Here is a 25,136-nt window from a genome sequence, read left to right as displayed (position 1 = left end):
GACAAAATGTCAGTAAAACATTAACGTGGTTGAATTTTTTAAACAGACTGACTCAATAATTCCATCTTACTGGTAAACAAAAATAAGCCAAAATGTATATGATGTAGTGCTGAAGAAATATCATTTAACAAAACTTGAAATTGACAAATTCTGTGTTTGTTTATTCCTGTATTCTTTTTTCTACATATTCTGAAAACCGTAGTAAAATAGCACCAAACTCACTTCTACCTAGGCCTCTGAAACTTTAAATTGTCATTGGAGACTCTGTCAGATTTAGTTCTTACATTGAAGCAGTCGCTAAACCCCTTACCCACTAAACTCTATAGTTTTTGATATTCAAAATTCGGAACAAAGTGATTTTGTAAATGTTTCGCTGATATTGCATTGACGGAATTAACGGTGCCTCCTTCTATTTTTCCAGTGAACCGGGCCAAATGTTACATCAGTGGAATACGAACCATCTGCGAGCCATCTTGTGACGGACCGTGGGCATGGAATAACGTTAAAAACATAAACGAATCAGACCCAAGATGGCATCCCGGATCGCCAGTGCCAGAGCTGGGCAGAAACTGTATGGTATATAGTTGGAAGAATGGAAAGTATCTATGGGAGGATATTGCATGTTTTCTATATGCGCATTATTTTTGCGAAATCAATCTGATTTGACATTAGCAACATTGAGATACTGTCGTTGTCAGTTACAGTTCAGTTACAGTTCAGTTACAAGCTTTAGAGTATGGACTCCGTCCTTTTCACACTTCTGATCTTTTTAACTTATGGTATGTTGAGGTTCTTTTGTATCAACGGTTTCTTTGTCATTTATGAGGCATTTTGGTGTCTATTCCTGTTTGGGGGTTGTTTAATGCTACTCGTGGCAATCCTCCAGTCTGTTAGGGTTAACCCCCTGGATGCCGAGTTTTTTTTCAGGCGCACATTTTCGTAAGGTTTGAAAAGTGAACGTTGTGCGAGAATTGCGCTAGCGTGGTCCTGTGTCTGCGTACGGCCATAAAATTGCACAGAAATGTAGAATATTTAATTTCCTATCCGTTGGTATAAATATAATTGCGACTACCTCAGGGGTTTGAGAAATAGACACTGCTAAAAGCTGTCCAAAACTTTTGTGTGTGTTGAAAAACAGTAAATTTCTCCGTTTCTTATCGTGCACCAATAATTGCACTCTGCTACGACTTTTTTAATTTGGCATCTTTACGGAAAGTGTGAGCGAAGAAAATACAGCTTGATATCTGAACGACATAAGTGTATATGAAATGGGCGTATGTGCTAATGCATAACGTCACACTCACAAAATCAAAAATGACCTACAATAAATGTCAAAAATCGATTTTCTTCTATGACGTCAAACTTCGACAGAGAGGTCATGCAAGTATAAAGATAAGGGGGCATAACTCCGCTATGGTTTACATTACGTCAATGTAACTCAGATCACATGGAGAGAATTTGCTGTGGATACAGACAGAATATTTTCGTTATATTTTGTTCACAGTGAACCAAACTATTCCAATACAAAGTTCCCCAATCTGAGAGGATACCTTTAGGTAGTTTCACAATTTGTAAGAAAAGATGCCAGTGTACTACATCAAAAAGCAGGTAATAGCGATTTGGATGTCCCTATCCTATACATAATTTAGTTCTTAGATTCCCATATTCTCCTGTTTGTGTAGATGTATTTTGATTAATTTTGCATCATTATTAACGGAGTAACAGCCACATTTTCAAATGTAATGAAATTACTGAAAATAATGCGACATTTTAGTTGACGTCACGGCATGTTTTGTGCATTTTGTGACGTCGGAAAAAGACTACTCTGGTTGCTGATTAGTATATATCTAACCTAATTTCCACTCAATGTGTAAAAGATCTCGGCTTCTGTGTCAGAATTCAACACTTTTTAGCCAAAATATAAAATGTGTGGTTTTATCACTGAAATAGTGTTCTGAATATATCAACAATTACTACGTATCTTATTGTGAGCAACACGCGCATCTGTCTGGCATTAATTTAGCGTAAATGAAAATTTCACAGCACCTGACTATTCATATTCCTATTCTACCCCAGACCTTCACGGATCCATGGGTGGCAGAAGACCAGTTCTATGCCGGATTTTCACGGGTGGAAACTTATTACTTGATTAAAAAGATAATTTTGCCCATGCGACACTTGAATACACTTCCTCGTCTTCGTAAATCTTCCTTCATTTTCTTTTAATACGAAAATGTTTCCAAAATAAAACGTATCGTTCTTCATCACAGAGCTATTTAGAGGTTAAAGGCTATAACCATATGATCTTAATATATACATTTCTTTCAGAATCTGCCCGGTTATTGCAAACAGTGTTCGTTCTCTTTTTCCCTCCTACCCCCCATCCGATCTCTTGCTAGTTCAGGATGAACATAAGGCGAAGCGATATTAGAATCTGTATCACAACTGTAAGGTTAAAGAACTTGTAAGCAAGACATTTTTGAAAATACATACCGTAACAGATCTGAGCAAAACTGAGTAAATAATATGCGTTATATGGCTTTGATGTCACACTCGTTTATTATGCGACCGCGTCAGTGTTTTAAAATTTACGACAAGAAGTTATCTTCTCAAATCTCAAGATTGCATGAAATGTCTAGTCTAGTAATTGTGTCGACAACCAAAGCTATCAAAGTCTCCGTAAGGTTATGGAAAAAAGAATGTTGCCTTGACAGATTCACTTAAATCATTTAGTGTCTTTGACTGTATGTGACGATGTTAATTAAATAAACGTTGAAGAGGGATATGCGTTAAATGTCTATTTATTTTATATTTGTGATATAACACAGTGAGAGCTGGATTCACGTAATAACATTTCCTGAAACGTCATTATAGTTCGATTATAACAGGACGCATGCACTGTAGTCTAAAGAAATTATTATGTTATTCAAAACCTTTCACAGATTATACATATAGCAAACTGTGAAAATGGTCATTCATGAAAACATAACTTGTTTATGTTTTATGCAAGCAAGACTGATAAACTCTCCTGAACAGCGCCCGGCAATATTGTCTGCTTATAACTGACATAAAAGAGAAAGTCAATGTTATCCCAGGGAAAGATAGTCAGAGCGTCTGATGGCTTGCCACTGTCATGTACACAAATCTACATCTAGGTTTGACGCAAGCGCAAAATGAACACAAAAGTGTAGCGGTGGGTTAGCGTTTACTTATACACAAACATTATGCGGAAAAATGGAAGACTTCAAAGTGCACAAATTGACGGGATCCTAGCATGAAATATACATGCGTTTATAGATACAGCATTGAGCTAGGAGCATGTGGATTGTTTTCACAGTGAGGGAGTTTAGTTTTACTCAGTAATAAACCAGGTATATGGCATCGGTCTGTAAATAATTGAATCTGGACCAGACAATCCAGTGATCAACTGCATGAGCATCGATCTACACAGTTGGCATACGACGACATATGGAAACTAAGTCAGCGAGCCTGACACCCAATCCCGTTAGTCCCCTGTTACCGCTAGCATCGGTTACTGAAGGCCAGTGTTTTAACCAATACCATCACGGGTAGTCTTCACAGCGACGATGAATAGTTCTTAGTGTCGTCTCCAGGTGATATAGAACGCTTTCTACGTATTACGAAAAACGGAAAGGTCGTAAGATCTTTCCGTGTGGAAACAAATGACTTTTTCAGTACACATCCTCGTTCTTGTTGGAAACCGCAATGTTACCAGGTAAGATCCAACGCTTTCACCTTATTAGGATATAGCGGAAACATTAACAGATCTTTCTGTACAGAAATAAATGACGTGACGTACCGGAAGCCGACTGGTAACCTTTGCCGGAAGTCAAGTTCCATATAATGTCTCAAATCCCTCCAAAGGGTTCCAAACAAACTGCACCATTGGATGGTATTATTTATTTCAGGTGTGTACTTACAGTCCCTATTTGTCTTTGTTTTCCTACGGTCATGTAGAATGTATGTCTTCAAATAATTTTTTTTATTATTCCATTATTTCTCAGGATCGCGATCTGTTGACACAAGATGTCTTATGAGAACTTTAGTCCTGTCTAGTCTAGATTACTGTTACTGTTTATTGTTTGGAGTTTCCAATGATTCAGAACATTGCTGGTTTTCCCCTATCAGGCAATTCATAAAATGGGACCTGTCTTTCTTCAAGAGATCACGATAAGGTACACTCCCTCCAGATCTCTCCACTCCCATGATCAGTTTCTTCTGTCCATGCCTCGTTTGGTGCCAAGTCTTTCAGTATGCAGCTGCTACCCTTTGGAATTCTCCGCCTGTTGATCTAAAACTAGTACCAACTCTGCCACTCTTCAACAAGAGACTCAAAACACGCCTCTTCCACCATCAAATCTATCAACCGTCTATACACAGTTATCGGCTTGACGTTTACTCCAACGTCAGTATACACGTGAACGTCTATCAGCACATCTGAGAAGAAACCAGGACTCACCGAGAACAAAGTTGTTCCCCATCCTGCCCAGAGTCATCTCACTCGTTGTCGTCACCATTGTATACGTTCAACCCTTACGACAAGACGTTACCTTGAACTGGTCTTCTGACAAAAAGTCAGCTTCTGACAAGTCGGAGACTCGGCGCAGTCCATGGGGTTGTGTTGTTGTTGATGGTGCTTTCGCGGTGCTTGAACGAAGATGTCTCAACCAGATTTAGCGAGGTGTACTAAAAATGGAAAGTTTCTGCAACTCGTACAGAAATATGTGTAATAATATTTAATCATGTGTTAACATTAGTAAATCCTACTCGGACTATTTTCTGTACTAGTGAATAACAGCACAGGTCCTTTGCAAAATTCTTTAGATACCGTCGACGCCTGCTGTTAACTAACGTCTTAAAAACTAAAATAGTCATATTTGGCGAGATCTCGAATGTAAGTCTAAATACTCTTTCTCTTAGTAATCTTAAAACAGAGCAAACAGATTCAGGGCAAAGCTATCTTGCTATCAACTTTCATAGTAACGGAAAAACGAATAAGGGTACGAAACAACAACTGAATAGAGCAAATAATGTTACGCTTTTATTAATGAATCGAGCTCGTAACATATATTTTCTCCTCGACTGTCTTTTAAAAGCTTTTGCTGTTATGATTAAACCAATACTAATTTATCGGTGTGAAGTGTGGGGATACGAAAATTTAGCTGCTGCCGAAAAAGTTCATCTCAGTTTCTGAAATTGGAAAGAGGACTTATGAAATTCCACTCTAAATATTTTTCACACATGGAGAACTTGGTCGGATGCCTCTGGATGTCGTAATTTGCAAAAGAATGATGAGTGATTGAGTGAGTGTGAGTGAGTTTAGTTTTACGCCGCACTCAGCAATATTCCAGCTATATGGCTGCGGTCTGTAAATAATCGAGTCTGGACCAGACAATCCGGCATGAGCATCGACCTGCGTAATTGGGAACCGATGACATGTGTCAACCAAGCCAGCGAGCCTGACCACTCGATCCCGTTAGTCGCATCTTACGACAAGCATAGTCGCCTTTTGTGGCAGACATGTTCTACCTCGGGACCTTCACGGGTCAAAGAATGCTTAGTTATTGGCACAAGTTATTGGCTAGAACTAACAACACTTCCTGTAAAAATGTCCAAAGTTGGTTACATACTCTGTAAAACTGATGATGTAAACTCCAGCTATGTACCGGTGATTCTCAATAATTGTGGTTTAAGCTATGTATTTTACAATTCTTTGTGTGCTAGCACTAAGTACCGTATTATGCAGGGCGAGAGAATATTGGAAGACCATTTTTCTCAAGGTGGCAAGTTAGAGTTCGTAACAAACCAAACGCTTTTTCTTACCAATCTTTTGAAAAATACCTTTCATTATGTAGCTCTGTTTCTCTCCCAGTCTTGCGATTCAGATCTTGCGATTCAGATCTTCATGTTGAAACTGGGAAATGGACTGATACACATACAGATGTACCAACTTGCCAACTTTGTGAAAAGCTCAGCGATAGCTGACTGATTTCACTACATATTTAGCTGTAAGGCACTCACGAGAGACCCTATATGCTCCAAAAATATTCAATAGGTTTCTCATTTTATATACTTTTCAGTCTTTCACGTCTAAAAATAAATTGTTAATCCTACAAAAGCTGTCCAGATTTATATCCATCACCAATCGACACTCACCAAATTTAAATGTCCATAACCCAAATTAACCTTCACCTTGTAAGAGGTACTCTCTTGTCCCACCAATGGTGGTTGAACGAGAATAAATGAATTGAATTGGAATTGCCACATGAGTATCAGGGGCACATCCTCGTTTCTGTGTAATGGGTCCGAGTGCTTATTTGCTTCTGTTCCTATCTTGGTCACACTAATGGATGCTCATGATATCAATCATCATATTTTCCATTTTTATATTTTACAAAACAACCATTTGGCTGTAATATTTGAATGATCTAAAAGAAATCCATACAGATTTTAATCAGTATTCCAGAAACAAACGTGAAGAGTTATTCAATTCTGCAGTTATTCAATGACTAAACACTGTAATACAATGCAGTATGTAACAATAGTTTCCAACACGTACAATGTAGCAATAATAGTCAATCGTTTTCATCATGTAATATATAGAATCGAACTATATCAATAGTGTCCGACATATACAATGTAGCTTCTGCATATTAATAGTTTTCAACATGTGCAATGTAGCATCAACAATGAAAAGTTTCCAACATGTACACTGTAGCATCAATAATCAATAGTTTCCAACATGTACAATGTAGCATCAACAATGAAAAGTTTCCAACATGTACAATGTAGCATCAATAATCAATAGTTTCCAACATGTAAATGTAGCATCAATAATCAATAGTTTCCAACATGTACAATGTAGCATCAACAATGAAAAGTTTCCAACATGTACAATGTAGCATCAATAATCAATAGTTTCCAACATGTACAATGTAGCATCAACAATGAAAAGTTTCCAACATGTACAATGTAGCATCAATAATCAATAGTTTCCAACATGTACAATGTAGCATCAAGAACCAATAGTTTCCAACATGTAAATGTAGCATCAACAATCAATAGTTTCCAACATGTACTATTGACCATCAATACTGAATAAGTTCTAACTTGTACAATGTAGCATTTATATAACAATAGTTTCTAACATATACAATATCGCATCTAAATACCAATAGTTTCCAACATGTACAACGATAATCATTGTCTAATTATGAATATCCTTCCCTGCACATGGTCCCCAGGAATGGGTACCTCGTAAGGGTGGGAAAGCCACATTAACTTGGTGCGCTTAAACAGCTGCGAAGTGTTGTATTTCTCCGTTGCGAATGAAAATATACGGTTGACATCCAGTGATCCAGTGATCCAGAGAAAAACAACAGCTTTGAGCAACTGAGCTGGATAATAGCGCAGTGAGTGAGTGAGTGAGTTTAGTTTTACGCCGCACTCAGCAATATTCCAGCTATATGGCGGCGGTCTGTAAATAATCGAGTCTGGACCAGACAATCCAGTGACCAGCAACATGAGCATCGATCTGCGCAATTGGGAACCGACGACATGTGTCAAACAAGTCAGCGAGCCTGACCACCCGATCCCGTTAGTCGCCTCTTCCGGCAAGCATATCGCCTTTTATGGCAAACATGGTTGCTGAAGGCCTAATCTACCCCGGGAGCTTCACGGGTAAGATAATAGCGCAGTACTAATATAAGTATTTTTGCGCGCGTGACCTCATGCGTGCATGTATTCATAAGGTCTGTAGAAATGATTGATGTCCATTTCTGACCCCTTACAGAACATCATTAGTGGGTGATATTAACGCAACATATTAATTAACCTTTCGAACATAATATCACCAAAGATTCAGTTCATTGTGTAAGTCTAGATGAGGCATCTGACCTACAGGTAACATTGATTTCAATTCTTTCAAATTGTACTTCAGTCGGAATAAAGAGATGACCCTAAAACTGACATGATAAAGAATGGTCAGTACATCTAAGAGACACCACTTAATATGAAAGTTGGATTTAATCCAAGTTGCAGCCGTTAACGACGCATTAGAATGTTTCAAACCGTCGAAACCATTTCTTGTTTGTAAAATATTAGGGCACGGTATATACAATCTTCTCCCCCAAAATGGGTTAACTGTCATAACTGTCACCAGATAGCTATATTCATCACATTCCAAACTAGGCTCTGTGAACAGAAACTTTCAATACAAACATATATGATTTTGTCATCATATCACAATATCACCTAAAATTTTAATACCCCAAGGGTGAATCGGTATTTGTGTGCATGTTATATATTTTGAGCATGAGCTATCCATATCTGCTTTTGGCATTGCCCCAGACTACGATATGTTACATTTAACAACGCTCTTCACTCTTCATTTCTTGGTTAATAATGGCACTGGGATTAAAGTTACTGTATTTATGACCCGGTGTCGTTGTTGTTTGTTTCTCTGTTGTTGTCCAAAGTATACCGGAATCTTATTTTGGAACCTGCCATTTTCTCTTCACATATGCGGTCACACCATTCACTTTGGGCAACTGTAAACCAGTTCTTCCAGTCACCGACCTCACCTGCAAGGTGCGAAAAAAGTTTGTGTGAAAGTGACTAAGCGAGTTGTGAGTTTGGATTTTGAATACCTCCAGACAATGCCATGTTGAGACCATCAAACTACAAGGAATGAAAGTGAGGTAATCTCGACAATCGCAGAAATCAGAACGAAGCGATGTAGGTTTCGAACTAACCTTAACCAAATGTTCTGAAGTTCCATGTTATTTCACGGCCTAGCATCAAGAAAGTGTAAGTTGTGTTTGAGGGAGAACTCTCGCCATTGCCAGTGACATTTGCTGGTATGGAACCCACCTTTCCTGTAGAATATGTTGTTCTCCAATTCTTTATGAACAGCACCCTTTCTGTCCCTCATCTTTGAAAATGTGCACTTGTCAGCAATTTTCTGGTAGAAGGCGTCTTCAAAGGATTTCCCGAGAAAGTTCCCTATCTTTTTCACCTCATGAAAGAGATTCTAAAAGAAAACATCGGAACATATTAGAATGAGTGGCTGGTCGTCACTACTCTGGGACTTGGTATCACTCCAGTCAATCGGAATCGATATTATCGAAGTGGATCAGGCACTGGTCCGTATCATATTACTGGTCCGTTTAATATCCCCCACATTTTACAGGGGAGGTATTAAAATATTTCTTCACCAAACTTGACACATAGATTGGTCTAGTGGGGTACTTGTGTCTCTTGATTGTTTTGGAATTCTAAATAAAATATTTTTGGCGTTTCCATGGCAACAAGTTTGATTTCGACTGAAATTGGAGGTAATGCGGGGGATATTGATGACTGTCTCTTCTTTGTTCATTCAACAAGTTTGGCTTTTCAAAGCTTGCACGCAGGGAAATATTACGATGAAAACACATGAAAGTGGGTTGAGATCCGTCCTTTTGTTAATTCCAAATACTATTCACCTCAACACAAATACGGGGTCCCGCTCCTCAAAGCGACGTAGCGTTTCAACAGTTTTAAGTCTGTGTTAAAACATGGGAGTTACGATCACCTTAGCGCTGCGGTCGCTTTGATGAACGGGGCTGAGCTCCGGGTAAAATACCAGCTGGAAACCAGTGCATATGCAATTTTGAATGTCAAGTGCATTGACTGCAAACGAGATGACTCTTGGGGTTTTTTTTGGCCCTGGAGGAACAAACAAACACTCATTAATTCACATTTGTGAATTCCTAAAAACAAATCAAAATAGAAAAAAAATCAGAATTTGCACCACAAGTCTTGAATTCAGCTATGCAACCGGCCACCATATGCACTCACCTCTTTCATGTCCTCGTAACAGAGAAGAAGTATTGGATGTGCAGGGTGTTCCTCAATCTCCTTTTCCCAGTCCCGTGTATAGTCGAACACACAGCAGGAGTCAACTAAAACAAAGAGGCATGCAGACGTATGGGGGTTGAACTTACATTTTCCTGCCCAGCCAAAGAGTTCTAACATTACCAACAAAGCTGAAACTTTATATAACATTACACTGAACCAAGAAGAACTAACCTTTTCCATCTAGATAATTTCGTACGTAATTTGTAAATTGTCCATTGTACTCATACTCTACGAGCTTTTTGTGGTGATGATAAAAAGATACAGCTACGTCCTTTGGGTTGCGAACGACCATGACGATTTTGATCTTCTTGCTAAAGAGCTCTGGGTTGAGATGTCTCAGCAAAACATGGTTATTTAGAACTCGAGGCGATGGGAATTTGTCCATGAACTCTGGTGTCCTCCATTCCATCATTAGGCCTTCTTTCTCGTGCACGGCCACGTCAATAGTCTCTTCTTGAAGCATGCGAAGTATCTCCCACACCCAGTGACAACCTGAAACAGGATTATCTCAGCTTACATTAAATATTACACATGGCACGGGATTGCACATAAGCAACTGCATGTACAACAGCATGCATGTGGAAGTGAATTAACCAACCCCTGCAGTTTCTCCGACTGAGCAACTTCAATGAACTGGTGCATAAAATGTTCTAAAGATGTCCATACCAAATGAATATTGCAGTGAAAAGAAAAGCTTGGGAGAAACATAGCCAAGTCCACCAAGACATAATCTGCGCATGTATCAAGTCCGCATATTTATCATGCTTTTCCTGAATCTTGCCAATCCCATTGCTGTCAAAAGGGACAGAAAATTCTATGAGATACATAACTTCATTGGTTTTATCAAGAAGGACAAGATCAGATTTGTTGGCTGGAATTCGTCTCAGGCTGTATATTGGCCCATTCCAGAGAAGTTTAAAAGCATCACTTTCCAGGACGCCCTGGACATGTTCAGGGTCGTACCATGGATGGACCTCGGGGTCAAAACGATTAAGCGAGGAACGAGGGTGGTGTGCTCTGTTATCAGACATGATTCTTCTGGTCAGGCGGTCAAGACTCTTGATGTCTTGATTGGTCCAATCAACTACTGCAAAGGAATAGGAGAGGACTGGCACAGCAAAAGTATTGGTGGCTTCGATTTTGTTTCGAGCATTCAGCTCTGAGCTCCAGATTTTCTTCAAACGAGATTTATACTCGACCCGAAGTTTATCTTGAATTTGGGCATTCTGGAGCTTGTCTCGAAGTTGCATCCAAGATAGGTGTAGGCCTGATCTTCCATAAGTTGCTCAATAACTCCTCCCCCTTGTAACCGATCCATCATTGGTTACCTTGCCACGTTTCAAATGAAGAGTATTACATTTGTCGAGCCCAAGTCATTCCAATATCATTAGAGAAGGACTCGACAAGGAGAACATGTTCTTTCAAATTGGTATCTCCTTTGGCAAGGAGCTCGATGTCATCCATGTAGAGGAGATGAGAAAGAGGTGTTGACAAATATTACTACCTCTAATGTAGGAATGTTTTGCTTGTGGAGCTGTGCCCATCTTTGACCTGTTCCTGAAATTTGCATTATCCAGCTTTAACACTTTGTACACAACTGTGCAAATTTCTTTTTTAAATAATGGAGGGAGCATTCTTTATTCAAGAGACTAAGGACCACTTGATCCAATTTTTCAAAACTGCTAAATTTTAAACCTGATACCACCTACAGTTGCTGATTGTTAATGTTCAGGTGTAATAGCAACATAAAATTCACATATTGCATAAAACTGAGCCAAAGTTTTATAGTTATTTAGTTAAGATATCTGAAGTTTCTTTTGTTTAGTTACTTATCAATTTTGTTAAATGTTAGTGACTTCTATATGGAGGATAAAGGGTACTTTAGTGCACTGTCAAAGGCAGTCGATCTGATGTCAGTACAAGATGCATGTCATAACTGCTGGTAATGACAACTTTTGAAAACGATACATGAACCTGTACTGAAACATTGTGCTCTTGAATCAAAGAAGTTGTCATCCATATGTACTTGCTCCACCTTCTTGCTATTTCTTCGCATTACGTTACCATGCTAATTCAATGTCATTCGTGGTTTCAGAGCAACAATTATGTGATTTCACGCTTACACAAAAGTTACTATACATTTGTTGTGATAGTTGTAAGAGTACCTAGGCAATGGAATATGAATTAGCGTCACTATTATCGACTGAGTTGAACTTCTAATGTATAAAATGAGACCTGACAGTGAAAATATCACAAATACATTTGTGTTTATCTTATTGCAGAAGCCCAGTCAAGCTGACAAACTGCGAAGTTCTACCTAAGAGGACAAATATGTCCAAAATGGACTTGCGATTTGGATCAAATGCCAAGTTGCATTACTTAGACAGCCTGCCGTTCAAGTTTCATTGTGTAAAGGATGCTATTGCTGAGGACACCACATGTGACGATAGTAACAGCCAACAAGTCATGTCTATGGCTATTTTAATACAAAGCTTAAGGTATGTACAATGACTCAAATTCAGCGACTCCTAACACTATTCAATGGGATTAATATAACCTGTGTTGACTGACACTGGAAGAAAGAGAAAAAAAGAAATCAAAACATTATGTGTATGTGAATGATTCATGTTCGAAAAGTTTGATAACAGCTGCTGATAAGTAATAACATTACTTATTACCAGCAAATCTGGTTTTATAATCCTTAAAACAAATTATTAGAAATAGATTTCAGAGAATATTACACATTTATTGCAACTGTTATAGTAATATGATGGTTTTGCAAAAAATTAATCAAATGTATAAAAACGTCTCTTTCATATATTTCCAGGCCAACATTACAGCCAAGGTAGGCTGTACACTAAGAGACAAAGAAGTCATCATGTATGGGAAATTAACACCAATGAAAAAAAGTCATCATATGTGATGCAGCTGGTTGTATTCCAGTAGTATTCTGAAATGAGCACATCAAGCAGGTTTCAGAAGGAAATTCCTTCTCCTTCACGAATGTGGCTGTGAAACAGTATGCTGGTGAACACTATCTAACAACAACCCCAGCTACAAAGATCAAGGAAGTCGACGATGTCCTTTGCCAGGTGGAGGCCCTACCTCCAGAAATAACTGGTACTACTGAAAGTGTTCAAGTACTAAAGTTTCTCTTGTGTGCAAATTGCCACCACTCAAAGGAGGTTAAACCGTCACAAATGTGACAGCTGCCACACGTGCCAAAGAAGCAACAGCATAATTGAACAATACAAAACTAAGTTCACATTGAAGTGTCGAACGACAGGCAAGACATTGCAATTTCCGGGAGAAGGACTATGTTTCAAAACATTCGTTGATGCAATCGAATGTAATGAAGTGGATACAGACTTCTTAGAGGAGACTAAGCCGTCCTTGGATGAAGCCAAAGTGTCCTATCAAAGCCGAGAGGTGATGAGAATGGAACCAGTGTAATGCTATTGATTTTCAGGCACCCTGGGGTAGTTTAGTGCGATTTTTTGTAGGGTGATTTTGATTAATGTACTGAAATATTGCTGACTTTGGGATGGGCTAAACAAAATTTTCAGGGACAGGGGTACTGTAGAGTTATTTCATATGTTTGCTTAATGTAGCTGAAATATTGCTGACGGTGGGATGATTAACCAGGATTTTCAGGGGCGGTTTGGATAACTTATTGTCATGTTATAATATGCTTGTTTGACGTGGCTGACATATTGCTGACTGTGGGATGATTTACCAAGATTTGCAGAGCCGGCAGGGTAGGTTACTGTCATTTTTAAAATATGTTTGCTTAACGTAACTGAAATATTGCTGACATTGGTTTGGATAACACATTAATGAAATGGTTGATTGTGTGTTTGTCTCTCTGTTGTTTTTTATCATTGACACAGATATACGTTTCCTGGATGTGTTCAGGCTACACATTTTATGATGCTCAAATGACTATTTACAACAACTACTATTATTCAGGAGATTGTCAGTTTCCTCCCAGCTCGATGAACATGAAGATAGAGAACGAGCCCTTTGCCAACATCCTTACCTCAATACAAATACATATTCTAAGTGTGGTAAGATAGTATATTTTGTTCTGAGGATGTCCCCGTAAATCCCAAAAAGGACGAAGTGTCATTTTTTCATCAATCTTTAGTAATCTGGGAGCAAATCTGTGGTTTTCAGGTAAAAGATGTAACAGACATACTCACTAAGACAATGGTATACAGTCTTTAAATGCAAACCTATGATTGCAATTCACCTGACAAAGAACCAAGGAATATCCTATAAATGCTGAAACATGCAATGAGGAAAAAGTTGTCTTTCATAATACTTGCCTTTTCGTAGGTATTTTCAAGATAAGTGTTGTCTATGTTACTTCAATAATTGTTCTTTTTTTTATTTCAAAATCTTCTTGGCTATGAAATGTTCTTATTTAAAAGATCTCTTCTTTTCATGATTTATAGCTCATTCGAGTAATAATTTTTACTATACATCTGTTTTAGTCTAGATCTACATGATTCTACAGATAAACGACATGTACACTTAGCACACATATGTTTAAATGTTACTGCCGAAACAATTACAATAAGAAATATTTATATATATAAATATTTATTTATATGGGAATAGAAAACTACTTATCAATGGTTAGAGTTCCACCCGTAACCCCGATGGAAATGAATCATATTTATCAGGATTACTTTGAGGTTTTAGGGTCTTAGGGTCAAGAGGTGCAACAGCACCCTCCACTGCCTCAAGCAACTGGTGAGTGTAGTGGGTGCAGCGAGAATTTCACAGGTGTCTCATCCCCAAAATTGAGCCCTCGTGAATGGTGCAGTTCTTGGTAAGCCGGACCCTTCGGTTGAAGAACCGGAACAGCTCCTCGACTGACGCAATATCCTGGTATTTTTACCCAGTTATATACTATCTATGCCTTTGTACAAAATAAGATGTGTCCTTTAGTTTATGGGCTGCTTCCATACAAGACGCAAGCAACGTATGAACGCTTCTTTTTTCATGTAAAGAATGTTGCAGGAACTAAGAATATTGTATTGAATCCGATATGTGTATTTACGGATTTTGAGTCAGCTGCCCCAAATGCCATCGTTAAGACATTCCCAAATGTAAACTTAAAAGGTTGCTACTTCCATATCAGTCAGAGTGTTTGGAGCTAAGTGCAGAAACTGGGTTTGGTCACTGAGTAGAAGGACAACCCAGACGTCGCCCGTCTCGTGAGACGAGCAACTGCACTGCCTCTGGTGCCAGTGGACAGAGTGAGTGACGTGTGATGGCAGGCCGTAGAGGATGCTCCTCCCGGTGGTCCAGTTGAGAAGTTCACGACTACGTGACTTCATACTGGGTGGAAGGTGACCATGGCAGGACGACGTGGAACCCTTTCACCACTGAGGGGCCTCCTCACCACCAGCCACGTTGCAGGATGGCACAGGAAGTTGTCAAACATCATCGCGAATCACCCCAACCTCTTCAAAATCATCGACGTCCTCAAGAAAGAGCAGTCGTTTGTTTGAGGCATCATGTATGCAGCTTAGGGCCGGTGCCAAGCCTCCGCGTAAGAAGGCCAAATATGTCCGTTTGAACGATCGTCTTTGTAACCTTAAGCAGCAGTACATCGCTGGCAACATGAATGTGTATGCATTTTGTGATGCTGTTTCCCATTTAACTGGGTACTGAATTGTGTATAAAATGTGGAGAAATGTAATTAAATGTGATATGGATTGTCCAGTATTGAAATAAATGTGTATGCATACTGTGATGCCAGTATGGAATGTCCAGTAATGAAATTTGTTGAATTGAAATTTGTTGAAAATTGTTATCCTTAATTAAAAAATAAAGACTTGTGTAGTTGTCATTACTCTATTTCATAGGGTTCAAAATAACAAAAGTCATCTATTGTCAAGAGGATTATTCCGCATCAGTGATTTGCACACCTAGAACAAAAGGTGGTGGGTAAACGAGAAGACCCCTTACAAACTCCAATTAGAGGAAGTTGTTCACAAAACCTACCCTATCCCTTTCCGCCAATAGTCAAGAGATACTAAAAAACCGCCTGCGGCTGCAGCAGAAAAGCTTAAATTGCCTTTGTATCGCCCGCGGGGCGTTAGGCCATGTGGTTTCCCAAGCGCGGGAAAACCGAGACTTGAGCGGCGATGGTCCGAGGGGCGAAAAACGTTATTTCTCGCCCAGCTTCGGTTGTCACAGCACCACTGTAGTGATTTCCACGTTCACTATGAGTTTAGACACCTAATTTAGTCCGTCGTGGGTACCACCGGGCGAATAAACCTTCCTATCAGAGGGAATTAGCTAGACCTAGCAGATGGCTGGTATGCTCACGATAATGGCATCCACGCACTCTCTGTGGCGATCGGCAGTCTCCGGCTCCTTCCGACTTGAGGTCATGACCTCGGGACGTCCGGCTCAAAGTTCCGATCACCACAGTAGTCAAAGACGTACCAACATCTAATGAACTGGATCGGCAAGCTTGCACGGCGGTTTGTCTCCTTACAGCGAGTAACCGTACGCGATGCTACGAGGAGCTAAGATTTTCTGCTTACGAAAAACAAACTGGGGCGTTTTCCCATCCAAAATTCTACAAAAACGATCAAATTTGTAACCATAAATAAGTACATTGTCATTGGCCATTACTTTACATCCACACGCAAACTCTGGCGGTATAGCTGCAATAAAAATAAACATTTTGTTTGCTATCTTGTGTTTCAAGTGAAGTTTTATTAAAGACACCAATCCTAGCTCCGCATCAAAATATGAGCTCCTGTAAACAATCATTCTTGCAGTGGAAATCTTAGGTATTATGATAAGGACAAATCCGGACATAAAGGGCATAATGTTTAATGATATTGAACATAAATTAGGAAAATATGCTGACGATACTCGGCAATTTCTACATGGATTTGAAAAAAAGCCTTAATGCGGCAATTGAAACTCTGGACAAATTTCACCAAATCTCAGGACCTAAGTTGAACATAGATAAAACCAAGGCTATTTGGATAGGTCCACTGTCCGAAAGCAATGTAACTTTAGCCAATGACCTAAACCGTGAATGGCACAAAGGAAACTTTGAAATTTTAGGAATTATTTTGAATGCTTTATTAAATGATCTGTAGCTGATAAATATACAAGGAAACGGCTAGAACATATCAACAGACTACTTGCCAGTTGGCGCAGAGGAAATTTTACTCCTATTAGAAACGTCACTGCCATTAAAAATCTTTGGAAATCTCAACTCTTGTACACATTTTCTCAACACTGCCCAACCCACGTGAAACATTCATCAAAGAACTTGATAAAATAATTTATGGATTTTTATAGAAAAACAAAAATGACAAAATAAAGAGATCAACTAACGGAAATTATCAAGATGGAGGTCTGTGAATGATTGATAAAGAAAGTTTCATTGATGCCTTGAAATTATCCTCATTGAGATAGTATATAAACGAAATAAGGAATCGATATAAGTTTTTGCTATTATGCATTTATCCTCACTTGGCTCCAAAATTGTTGACTGTTTATCTGATCACGATAATCCTTATTGGAAAGACGTTTTGTCTGCTTGAAGGAAAGTTTGTAGGAAACTTAATATTGAACTTAAACAGCATTCATCCTCTGACAGGGCGCCGCCACTTTTGAAAATCATAAGGTCACGGACTAAAGTCCATTTGAATTAATGTGATTATGGTTTATATTCATCAAGTTAGAAAATCAAACCTACTTTCTATTAGTTGTTATATATGTATTTGAATCATAACCAAAAGGAGTTTGCATGACACAACCTGTAACATAACATAAGCGATCGTGGTCGAAGTGAAAGTACTTCGCGATAATAGTGAATGTAGGATAATTAAGCAGAAGCGAAGGTAGTGGATGATTATTTAGTGGGAAACCAGTAATGAGAAATCTGACAGGTTGATGAAAAGCTAGAGTGGGTTTTGTGGATAAATATTTGTGGAGTAGGTGGTTGTAAGTTGACTGAATGTAATAGTTCTGATCCCTATTAACAGAAAGATTGATCATGTGTGTTTGTAACTGTTTTGACAGTGTCAAACGTATATGAGTCACAGTAAGCCTTACACCTTATTCAGTTAGGGATATAACAATGTTCGCGTCTCATTTCTTTGCCTTTTATGGCAAGCATGTGTTGCTGAAGACCTATTCCACCCCGGGACCTTCACAGGTAAATTTAGAGATACAAATTGATAGATTGTAATAAAGGCATTAATCCCTCATCGCTGCTCGCAGCAATATTTAATTTTCTGATTCCTGCGACATCTCCGTGCACTAGGATTCTTTGAATGCCGCTCAGTTTCAAACAGTTAATTCAGATGTAATTTTAGTTTCGTTTGAGAGGTTCCACTGGTTTTCAAGTAAAACTTCTGGAAAGATATTACTTTTAGTAAAATCTGTCGAGGGATTTTTACTTGAAAGTAAAACCTGTTTCCAGATTCTAAGGAAAATATCCTCTATTCTAAGAGACAAAATTAATGATACTTCTCATAATAAAACAAAGACTTGACAGTTTTATTCCCACTTTTACACGATTTCTGTGAAAGTTCCAAACTATCCTGTCACAAACTGATGTCGTAACCGCCTCGGACACCTCCCTAGTTGGAACTGTTGCTGTTGGAGTCCACCCGGTCACTACTAGCGATGGCGTCACTTTGCAGTGCGATTTACTACATTCGGAATTTGTTCCGACTGACAGCACAATAAACTTACCTGTTGGGTACAGAACCGTATCCAACAGCAAAGTTTTGGTCGCCCAGATCACTTCCTTCCAAGGACCGTCTTCCTCATCCAAAGATTCAGTGTACTTTGCACTTGCACTGAAGCAGCTATGCCAGATGCAGAACGTTCCCTCACGACCGCTCCAAGGGCTTGTCTAGCTTCCTCAAAATCACTGTCTTCCATCAGATGTACCCACTTGTTTTAAGGCAGATGCAAATGTCGTAAACTTGCCGCATAATCAAATCTTTGAAGGGCACTCAGAAATGGAGTGCATAAGAAAAGAAGGTTTCTGGATGTCAACTTCTTCACTATGCATAACACGATGTTACGTGATGTACCACTTGTTTTTCTTATGCGGTATCATGTCATAGCAGGTTTCCTATAGCTATCTCGTCTGGTGTTCAAGTTGTCTGAGGACTTTGCCAACTGGTAACCTCCGACAATTATTGTACTGAATATTTAATCCAAATTGAAAGGTTGTGTTACATATTATCAGTAAAGACGTGATTTCAACAATGTGGGGGGCATTACATTTCACGTGCATAACGCTCTCTTGCAAGCACATTGAATATCTCCACCAGCGGTGACTACTGACAGAGAAACAATTATTGCGATAGTGATAATCTTTTAAAACCAACTATAGTTTTTTTCTCCCTGAATTGTCTGAATTTAAGTCAGTATTCCGAAATGAATGTATAGTTTATATGTAATAAGATCTCAGAAATAATATAATTAAGCAGTTTCAGTCTCGTCAAATAATTGACAAAAATCTGAAACAGTTCAAGTAAACAGTTAAAATATGAACTCATTTTTTATTCACAATTTGAAACTCCCATGCCATGTTTGCTGCCAAATGCAAGTTTGTTAACCAGTCATAATCAACGACACTGTATAATTCAGAGAGGCCACTGCACAAACAAGATCACATCAGCCCAAGAAAAACATGTTTTTCAAAACTACAACATGCAAATGAACATTATTACCTTTTCAGCACAAAGTGAACAGTATTACACTTGCAGTACTGGTTTGAAATAAGGTACGCCCTAAACCCCAGGCAGTTTAAGTTCAGTAGTAGTATCAGTATAAACCGGGAGAAAATGAACTCTTTTTCCAGTTTTGATTACAAAATTGAACAAGGAAACAATTCGTTTGAAAATCAAAAGATTGTGTACTCAGTAAAGCATGAATCACACTGCTGACGCCACACAATACGTAGTCAAAATCCAGAATTGACGGAACCACGCATACCACAATTATATATAGTGAAGAGCAAAATCGGAAACCTAAACGTTCCCGTTCACGAAAACAGAACGAACATTTTGGTTTTAACTATGAAACACCTTTACAAGCTTACAATTCTATAGTGTGACGTATATTACGTTGAAACTTACGTTCAAGTGTAATCCAAGACCCATTATTTGTTAGACATCAAAGATGACAAAACGGTAAAACCATTTGCATTACAGGTGTAATCAAAAGAGAAGTGAAACGTATTCTGGAAACAGTTCTGAACTGTTGCGCAACACTGAGATATCTGCATGCAACAATCACGAAATTTAAACATTTACTTTTGGATTCATACTTATTTAGAGTAAGTTCAATCTCCAAAGCTGATAAAAGGTACGTTTCAATTTCATCAAAATATTAAATCGTTTTATCATCTTAATTAATTATTCCGTAAGAAATATTTACGTAACACCTTTAATTATGTACGTAAGGGTGGAAAAGCGGCATGTTCGACAATGGAATCCATAGACTGAGCATTGCTCTGCTCGTATGCCGACATTCAAACGTCGACTAACTCGTCATTTTTTGTTCCTTTGGGGTAACGCCATATACCATTCAAACGGCCAATAAAACGTAAAATACAAAACGTACATTACATTTTGTTTGTCTAAAGTGATCATCCGTTTTCTGCGGTTGTGTTTCGGAGTGGATGTTGTATTAAACGATAACATGAAATGTTTCAATGTAACCAATGGTCCCATGACGCTTCACAGCAACGTCACAGTATCATCACCGTCATGCATGATTACTTTCTTAAAAAGTCGGTATTTGAAAATGAACATGACTAGTTTGTGTTCACCTAACCTGTACCTTTCGTAGAAATAGCCTGCTTGCTATCTGACCTATGATTTCTTGCTCTAAATGACACATATTGTAATATTTTCTAGTTTTTAGTTATTGGTAATACAATCTAACATATTCTAAATTGCATGCCTGCTGTCGACAATTATTTATTGCTTACACTGCAACTGTGTATGTTTTCACATTATTTTTGATGTATAACAGTTCCTGAGAGCTTTCAAAACCTATCTGCATTCGACTCGTGGTAGTAGTGGTCGTGTGAGGGAGCAGATTTTATTAACAGGTCCGACTCACAGTGACACCAGAAGAACCGTACCCCTTACTCATGTACGTCAATCCTTGCTAAGCATTCTTCTTAAAGTGGCTGGTTAGCTTTCTCACTTTTCATGTTTTCTATACTATACTTGTTATGATCAGGGCATACCGTGAATAAAAAAAAAAGTTAAGAGCCACCCAGTATATTTTGCAGAAATATGGGTTGGCCCATAGGAAATCTTTCAGAAAAAAACTAGCTATCGTAATTTGATTTAGTACTTGTAGTTTAAAAACAAAGCCATAATGGAAATTATCTTTTACTTTCAACAGGGTGGATGCGCTCTTGGCAAACATGCAATTTGTTTTCCTCAAAAAGGTTACTTTCTTTTGAAAAGTGAAAATTAGAAATGACTGTTATATGGTCACGATTGTTACTTCTAACAAGTGAAACCTAAATTTAAGACTCACACATAGCACAACACGAATAGTTGCTTTGATTTAAAAAGCAGTGTCATCATATCTGTAACAATAAATTAAATTTAAATTAATTAAATTGCAAATACAAATGAATATGATGTCGCCAAAACAGTTACCAGATGAAACTAAATCTGGATTGGTCTTCTCAAATACTTCAACATTTCCACAGCTTCCACAGCTTCACTGGCGCTTAACTTTTAATTCTCGGTATATCTAATATCAAAAGGTGCCTTTGGTTTCATGAATCGCATCCTGCCTACTTTACCGGAGACTGATTGTTTAGAGGTAATAGTAAATCAAACGAATCTGGTACTTCCTGTATTTTGCGCTGCTCATTTATCTAGGGAAGTAAATAACTAAGCTATCGATATTCACACATACTATCGATGCATCGATAATCATTCGTTTCTCCAGTCGATTGTTATCGGAAACTCAACAATTGCAATCGGTAGTTTCATGCATCGTTACAGCCCTAAACCCCACAAAAGACCAAAAATGTGCCATTTAACAAGAACATGGGCCTATGAATTAGGTGGTGCTTAAATCATCTATATATGTATATTAAAACGACTGTGTCAAACATAAACAGGAGTCATGGAGATTTGTTCATGACAAACATGGGTTTGGGTTTTTGCGGTGTGTTGAAGCGCTTGAGATCGGCAGTCTTCTCACTCCGCCACGACCAACGCTGAATTTTCTACAACCTTCAAACCGAATAGTCTCCGTTTTGAGGTCCATTTAATCGTAGCATCATTGTTGATGCAGTCACCTGTCGTTCAATTATCATGAGTCTTGGTTTGTGAGATTCTTGTGCCCTTTGTATATCTTCCAACGTTATGACACAACGAGAATACAACAGCTCTATCCACTCACTCACCTGACTTAGGATAGGAACACACCATAACATCGTCATCCCGGAAGGGAAAGTGTCTAAGACCTCTGATGACATCCTCCGGCAGGTCGGGAGCAAAGAGGAAACCATCCACATCAAGCAACGTCAATGTGTCACCTGCTTCATCAGTCACTTTCTTCAAAGACATCCTGAAAAGAGACAGCATCACATGATATTGCCTCCCATCTCAACTGAATTGTTACGCGGATTGTTTGGTTACAGTGCTGGACGCAATGTCCTCAGGATGCCTGTCATCTCTACTGAAATGTTCGGTTGCTATGTGGATTGTTTTGTGGCAATGCTGGACGCAATGACATGTGATTGCCTATCATCTCTATTAGACTATTACGATTGTTATGCTGATTGTTTTGTTACAATGGTTAATGCACGTGTCATATCTGCAGCTGTCTAATCGTTAAGTTCACCAGGGAAAGTAGGTCCCGGTCGACAGTGTGTCAGCGAATTTAATCCTTTCCCTTTCGTCCAGAACAACAATAGGTCACAGTTCAAAACAGGCGACAACGTATAAAGCATCCGTTCATTTTCAACTGAATCAAACTTTTAGATAATCTTATATCGTGAGGCAACATTAGTAATAATAGTTTAGATGAGAGCGAAACCAGTGTGTTTACTCGCACAGAAGAAAAGTGATAACAGTAAGCTGTGTGACAATGGCAGGTTAATGGCAGATAAGTCTGGTATATAACAGCTTGTCACATGCACACCCACCACTTTCATAAGAAACAAAAATGAACTACGAGGCAACTGACAAGAAAATATAACACTCGGTGTTTAGCTAGACACAAAAACATTCAAGGTTATCAGTGACACATTTTAACACTGTATGATATCGAACAGCGTACATCAGGATAGGTATTGCATACAGCTGTTCACATGACCACACCTACGTGCATACGCTGAAGAAACAAGATGAGCTACGAGGCTTGTTTAAGGTTTTTCACATGAACACATACGTACATGCACACCCAGAAGAAACTAAATCAGCTACGAGGCTAGAAAAGGGTTTTCACATGAACACATGCACATGCATACGTAGAAGAAACTAGAATACCAACGAGGCAAGTGACAAGAAAATATAACACTCCACGAACAGTTTATCGATGACACGTTCCACTTCATCACTATACGATACAATACAACGCACACACTAGTTCTACAACATACAAACAAGCACATATGTACTTCCACTGTCACAGAGGGTATATACCAAACGTGAATGCATGAAGTATTCTATACGGTACATACGTGTAGTGAGGAGTTCACGGGGCGGCCGATCGTGTTGACAAACACTCACCCGGTGATTCATGTGACCACGTTACTAGACTTGAATACAGCGGCATGTTAAACAAGCAACGTGTATATTTATAGCAGGGGGCAGGCAGGCGCTGGGAAGGTTTTACATGTGATAACCTATTTCCACTAAGCGTCTATTCAGTAACTGACACAATCTGAAGTTTGTTTTGATCTCAAGGAAATCCTGATCGTGATGAGATCTGAAGGTGTAGAGCAAATACGAAAGATCCATGTATTTGATTCTGTGTAGGACTCGGGGAAAGGTTTTCAATTTCAAGATAAACTTTTAAGCATCGATATAATTGTTAAACTAAAGCAGGGGGGTTCAGATGCATTGTATTGAAATAGTGTTTATTGTCTGCCCTAGCTCTCTCTCTCAATTGCCCGCTTCCCGTCGTCATCTTCCAGAGTATTTACATTCATTGTTAAAAAAACGATGTCCCGTATTCATTTGATATACCCTCCTCAGAAAAAAGACAAGAGTTTTCTGACGTTTACTTTATGTATCATATAAATAACCTACAGATAATGAATCAGATATATTGTTCTAATTTGACACTGTAAGTCCCGAAACATTTCCGTAAGCCCCAGTACATTTATACTTGCAAACATTTTACGTAGTATTTTTGTTATTGTTATATTTGACTAATTTTCCTATAATCGCCAGTCGCTGAAGGGTTGGTGGTGTAAATTCAGCTAGTGCCCATGCAGGTAGCAAATTGTATCATAAATACCCATGGTCCCTCGTATGTTGACTTACCTTCAGTTGGTGCTGATCTATGGCTATAGTGTGCTATCACTTAACGGTTTACTAGTCTATATGCTCCCTCACTAAATTATTTATAAAACTTCAAAAGATGTACTGTTTTTGTACAAAGGCGACAGGATTTTATGACCTTTTCATTACTTATATAGTTCACACTTCTTCGTCGTATTTTTATTGAAAAACAATATTTGCTTGTTGCATCATGTCACACATGTGTGCTCGAAGAATATGTGCCATATCTTTTCTACCGGATTGGGAGATCGCCAACCACATCATTACACTACCGATAAAAACCCTGTTCCTCACTACGTCTGTACTTACGACGTCTTCTGCCGTAACGGATTAGCTGGTCTCTACGCAAAAAACGTCTTCATCGCTGTTTTGGCTTTACTCTGTGTCCGTGACACCACTAACGTCGCAGTCAACGATGTTGATCAATCAGAATGACATCTGGAACTGGAAACCGTGATGTAGCTATAGGGGTAGTAAGTGATGAACAAGAATGAAGCTGTCCTGCGCTGCAGCTATTACGTGGTGCCAACCTGGATAGGCCATGTGTTGAATACTGGGTCCAACAGCGGTTCCATAATCTTGAAATCATGCAGGCGATACTGGAAATATCTGACTATGGCTGAGGCCGCGTCCCCAGCCTTTTGTCAGCGGATGGCTTCT

At 38.8% G+C, this 25,136-nt stretch overlaps 1 protein-coding gene across 2 annotated transcripts; it reads right to left on the bottom strand.

The window, feature by feature from the left end:
* Positions 1 to 6,455: 6,455 nt before the first annotated feature.
* Positions 6,456 to 23,723, bottom strand: LOC137282474 (sulfotransferase 1C2-like). Of its 2 annotated transcripts, XR_010956819.1 has the most exons (7): positions 23,651 to 23,708; positions 22,370 to 22,533; positions 10,090 to 10,410; positions 9,859 to 9,962; positions 9,593 to 9,726; positions 8,893 to 9,052; positions 6,456 to 8,603 (listed from the first exon to the last, which is right to left on the bottom strand). XR_010956819.1 is itself a non-coding variant. In XM_067814233.1 (6 exons), the coding sequence occupies exons 2-6, from the start codon at positions 22,530 to 22,532 to the stop codon at positions 8,452 to 8,454; spliced, it is 900 nt and encodes a 299-aa protein (XP_067670334.1). In that variant the 5' UTR covers position 22,533; positions 23,651 to 23,723; the 3' UTR covers positions 6,456 to 8,451. The 2 variants fall into 2 exon arrangements, 1 of the variants encoding a protein (XP_067670334.1); XM_067814233.1 differs by lacking the exon at positions 9,593 to 9,726 and having other exon boundaries at positions 23,651 to 23,723.
* Positions 23,724 to 25,136: the final 1,413 nt, after the last annotated feature.

The sequence above is a fragment of the Haliotis asinina genome, chromosome 1, assembly GCF_037392515.1.
Source record: "Haliotis asinina isolate JCU_RB_2024 chromosome 1, JCU_Hal_asi_v2, whole genome shotgun sequence".
Taxonomy (NCBI): domain Eukaryota; kingdom Metazoa; phylum Mollusca; class Gastropoda; order Lepetellida; family Haliotidae; genus Haliotis; species Haliotis asinina.
This window is presented reverse-complemented; position numbering and strand designations above follow the sequence as displayed.

Coding starts and splice junctions, on each gene's coding strand:
- LOC137282474 (XM_067814233.1), bottom strand. CDS start 22,532: ATGTCTTTGAAGAAAGTGACTGATGAAGCAGGTGACACATTGACGTTG. Junction 10,411..22,369: donor GTGTTCCTATCCTAAGTCAG/GTGAGTGAGTGG, acceptor ATCCTGTTTCAG/GTTGTCACTGGGTGTGGGAG. Junction 9,053..9,858: donor GTTACGAGGACATGAAAGAG/GTGAGTGCATAT, acceptor GTTTTCTTTTAG/AATCTCTTTCATGAGGTGAA.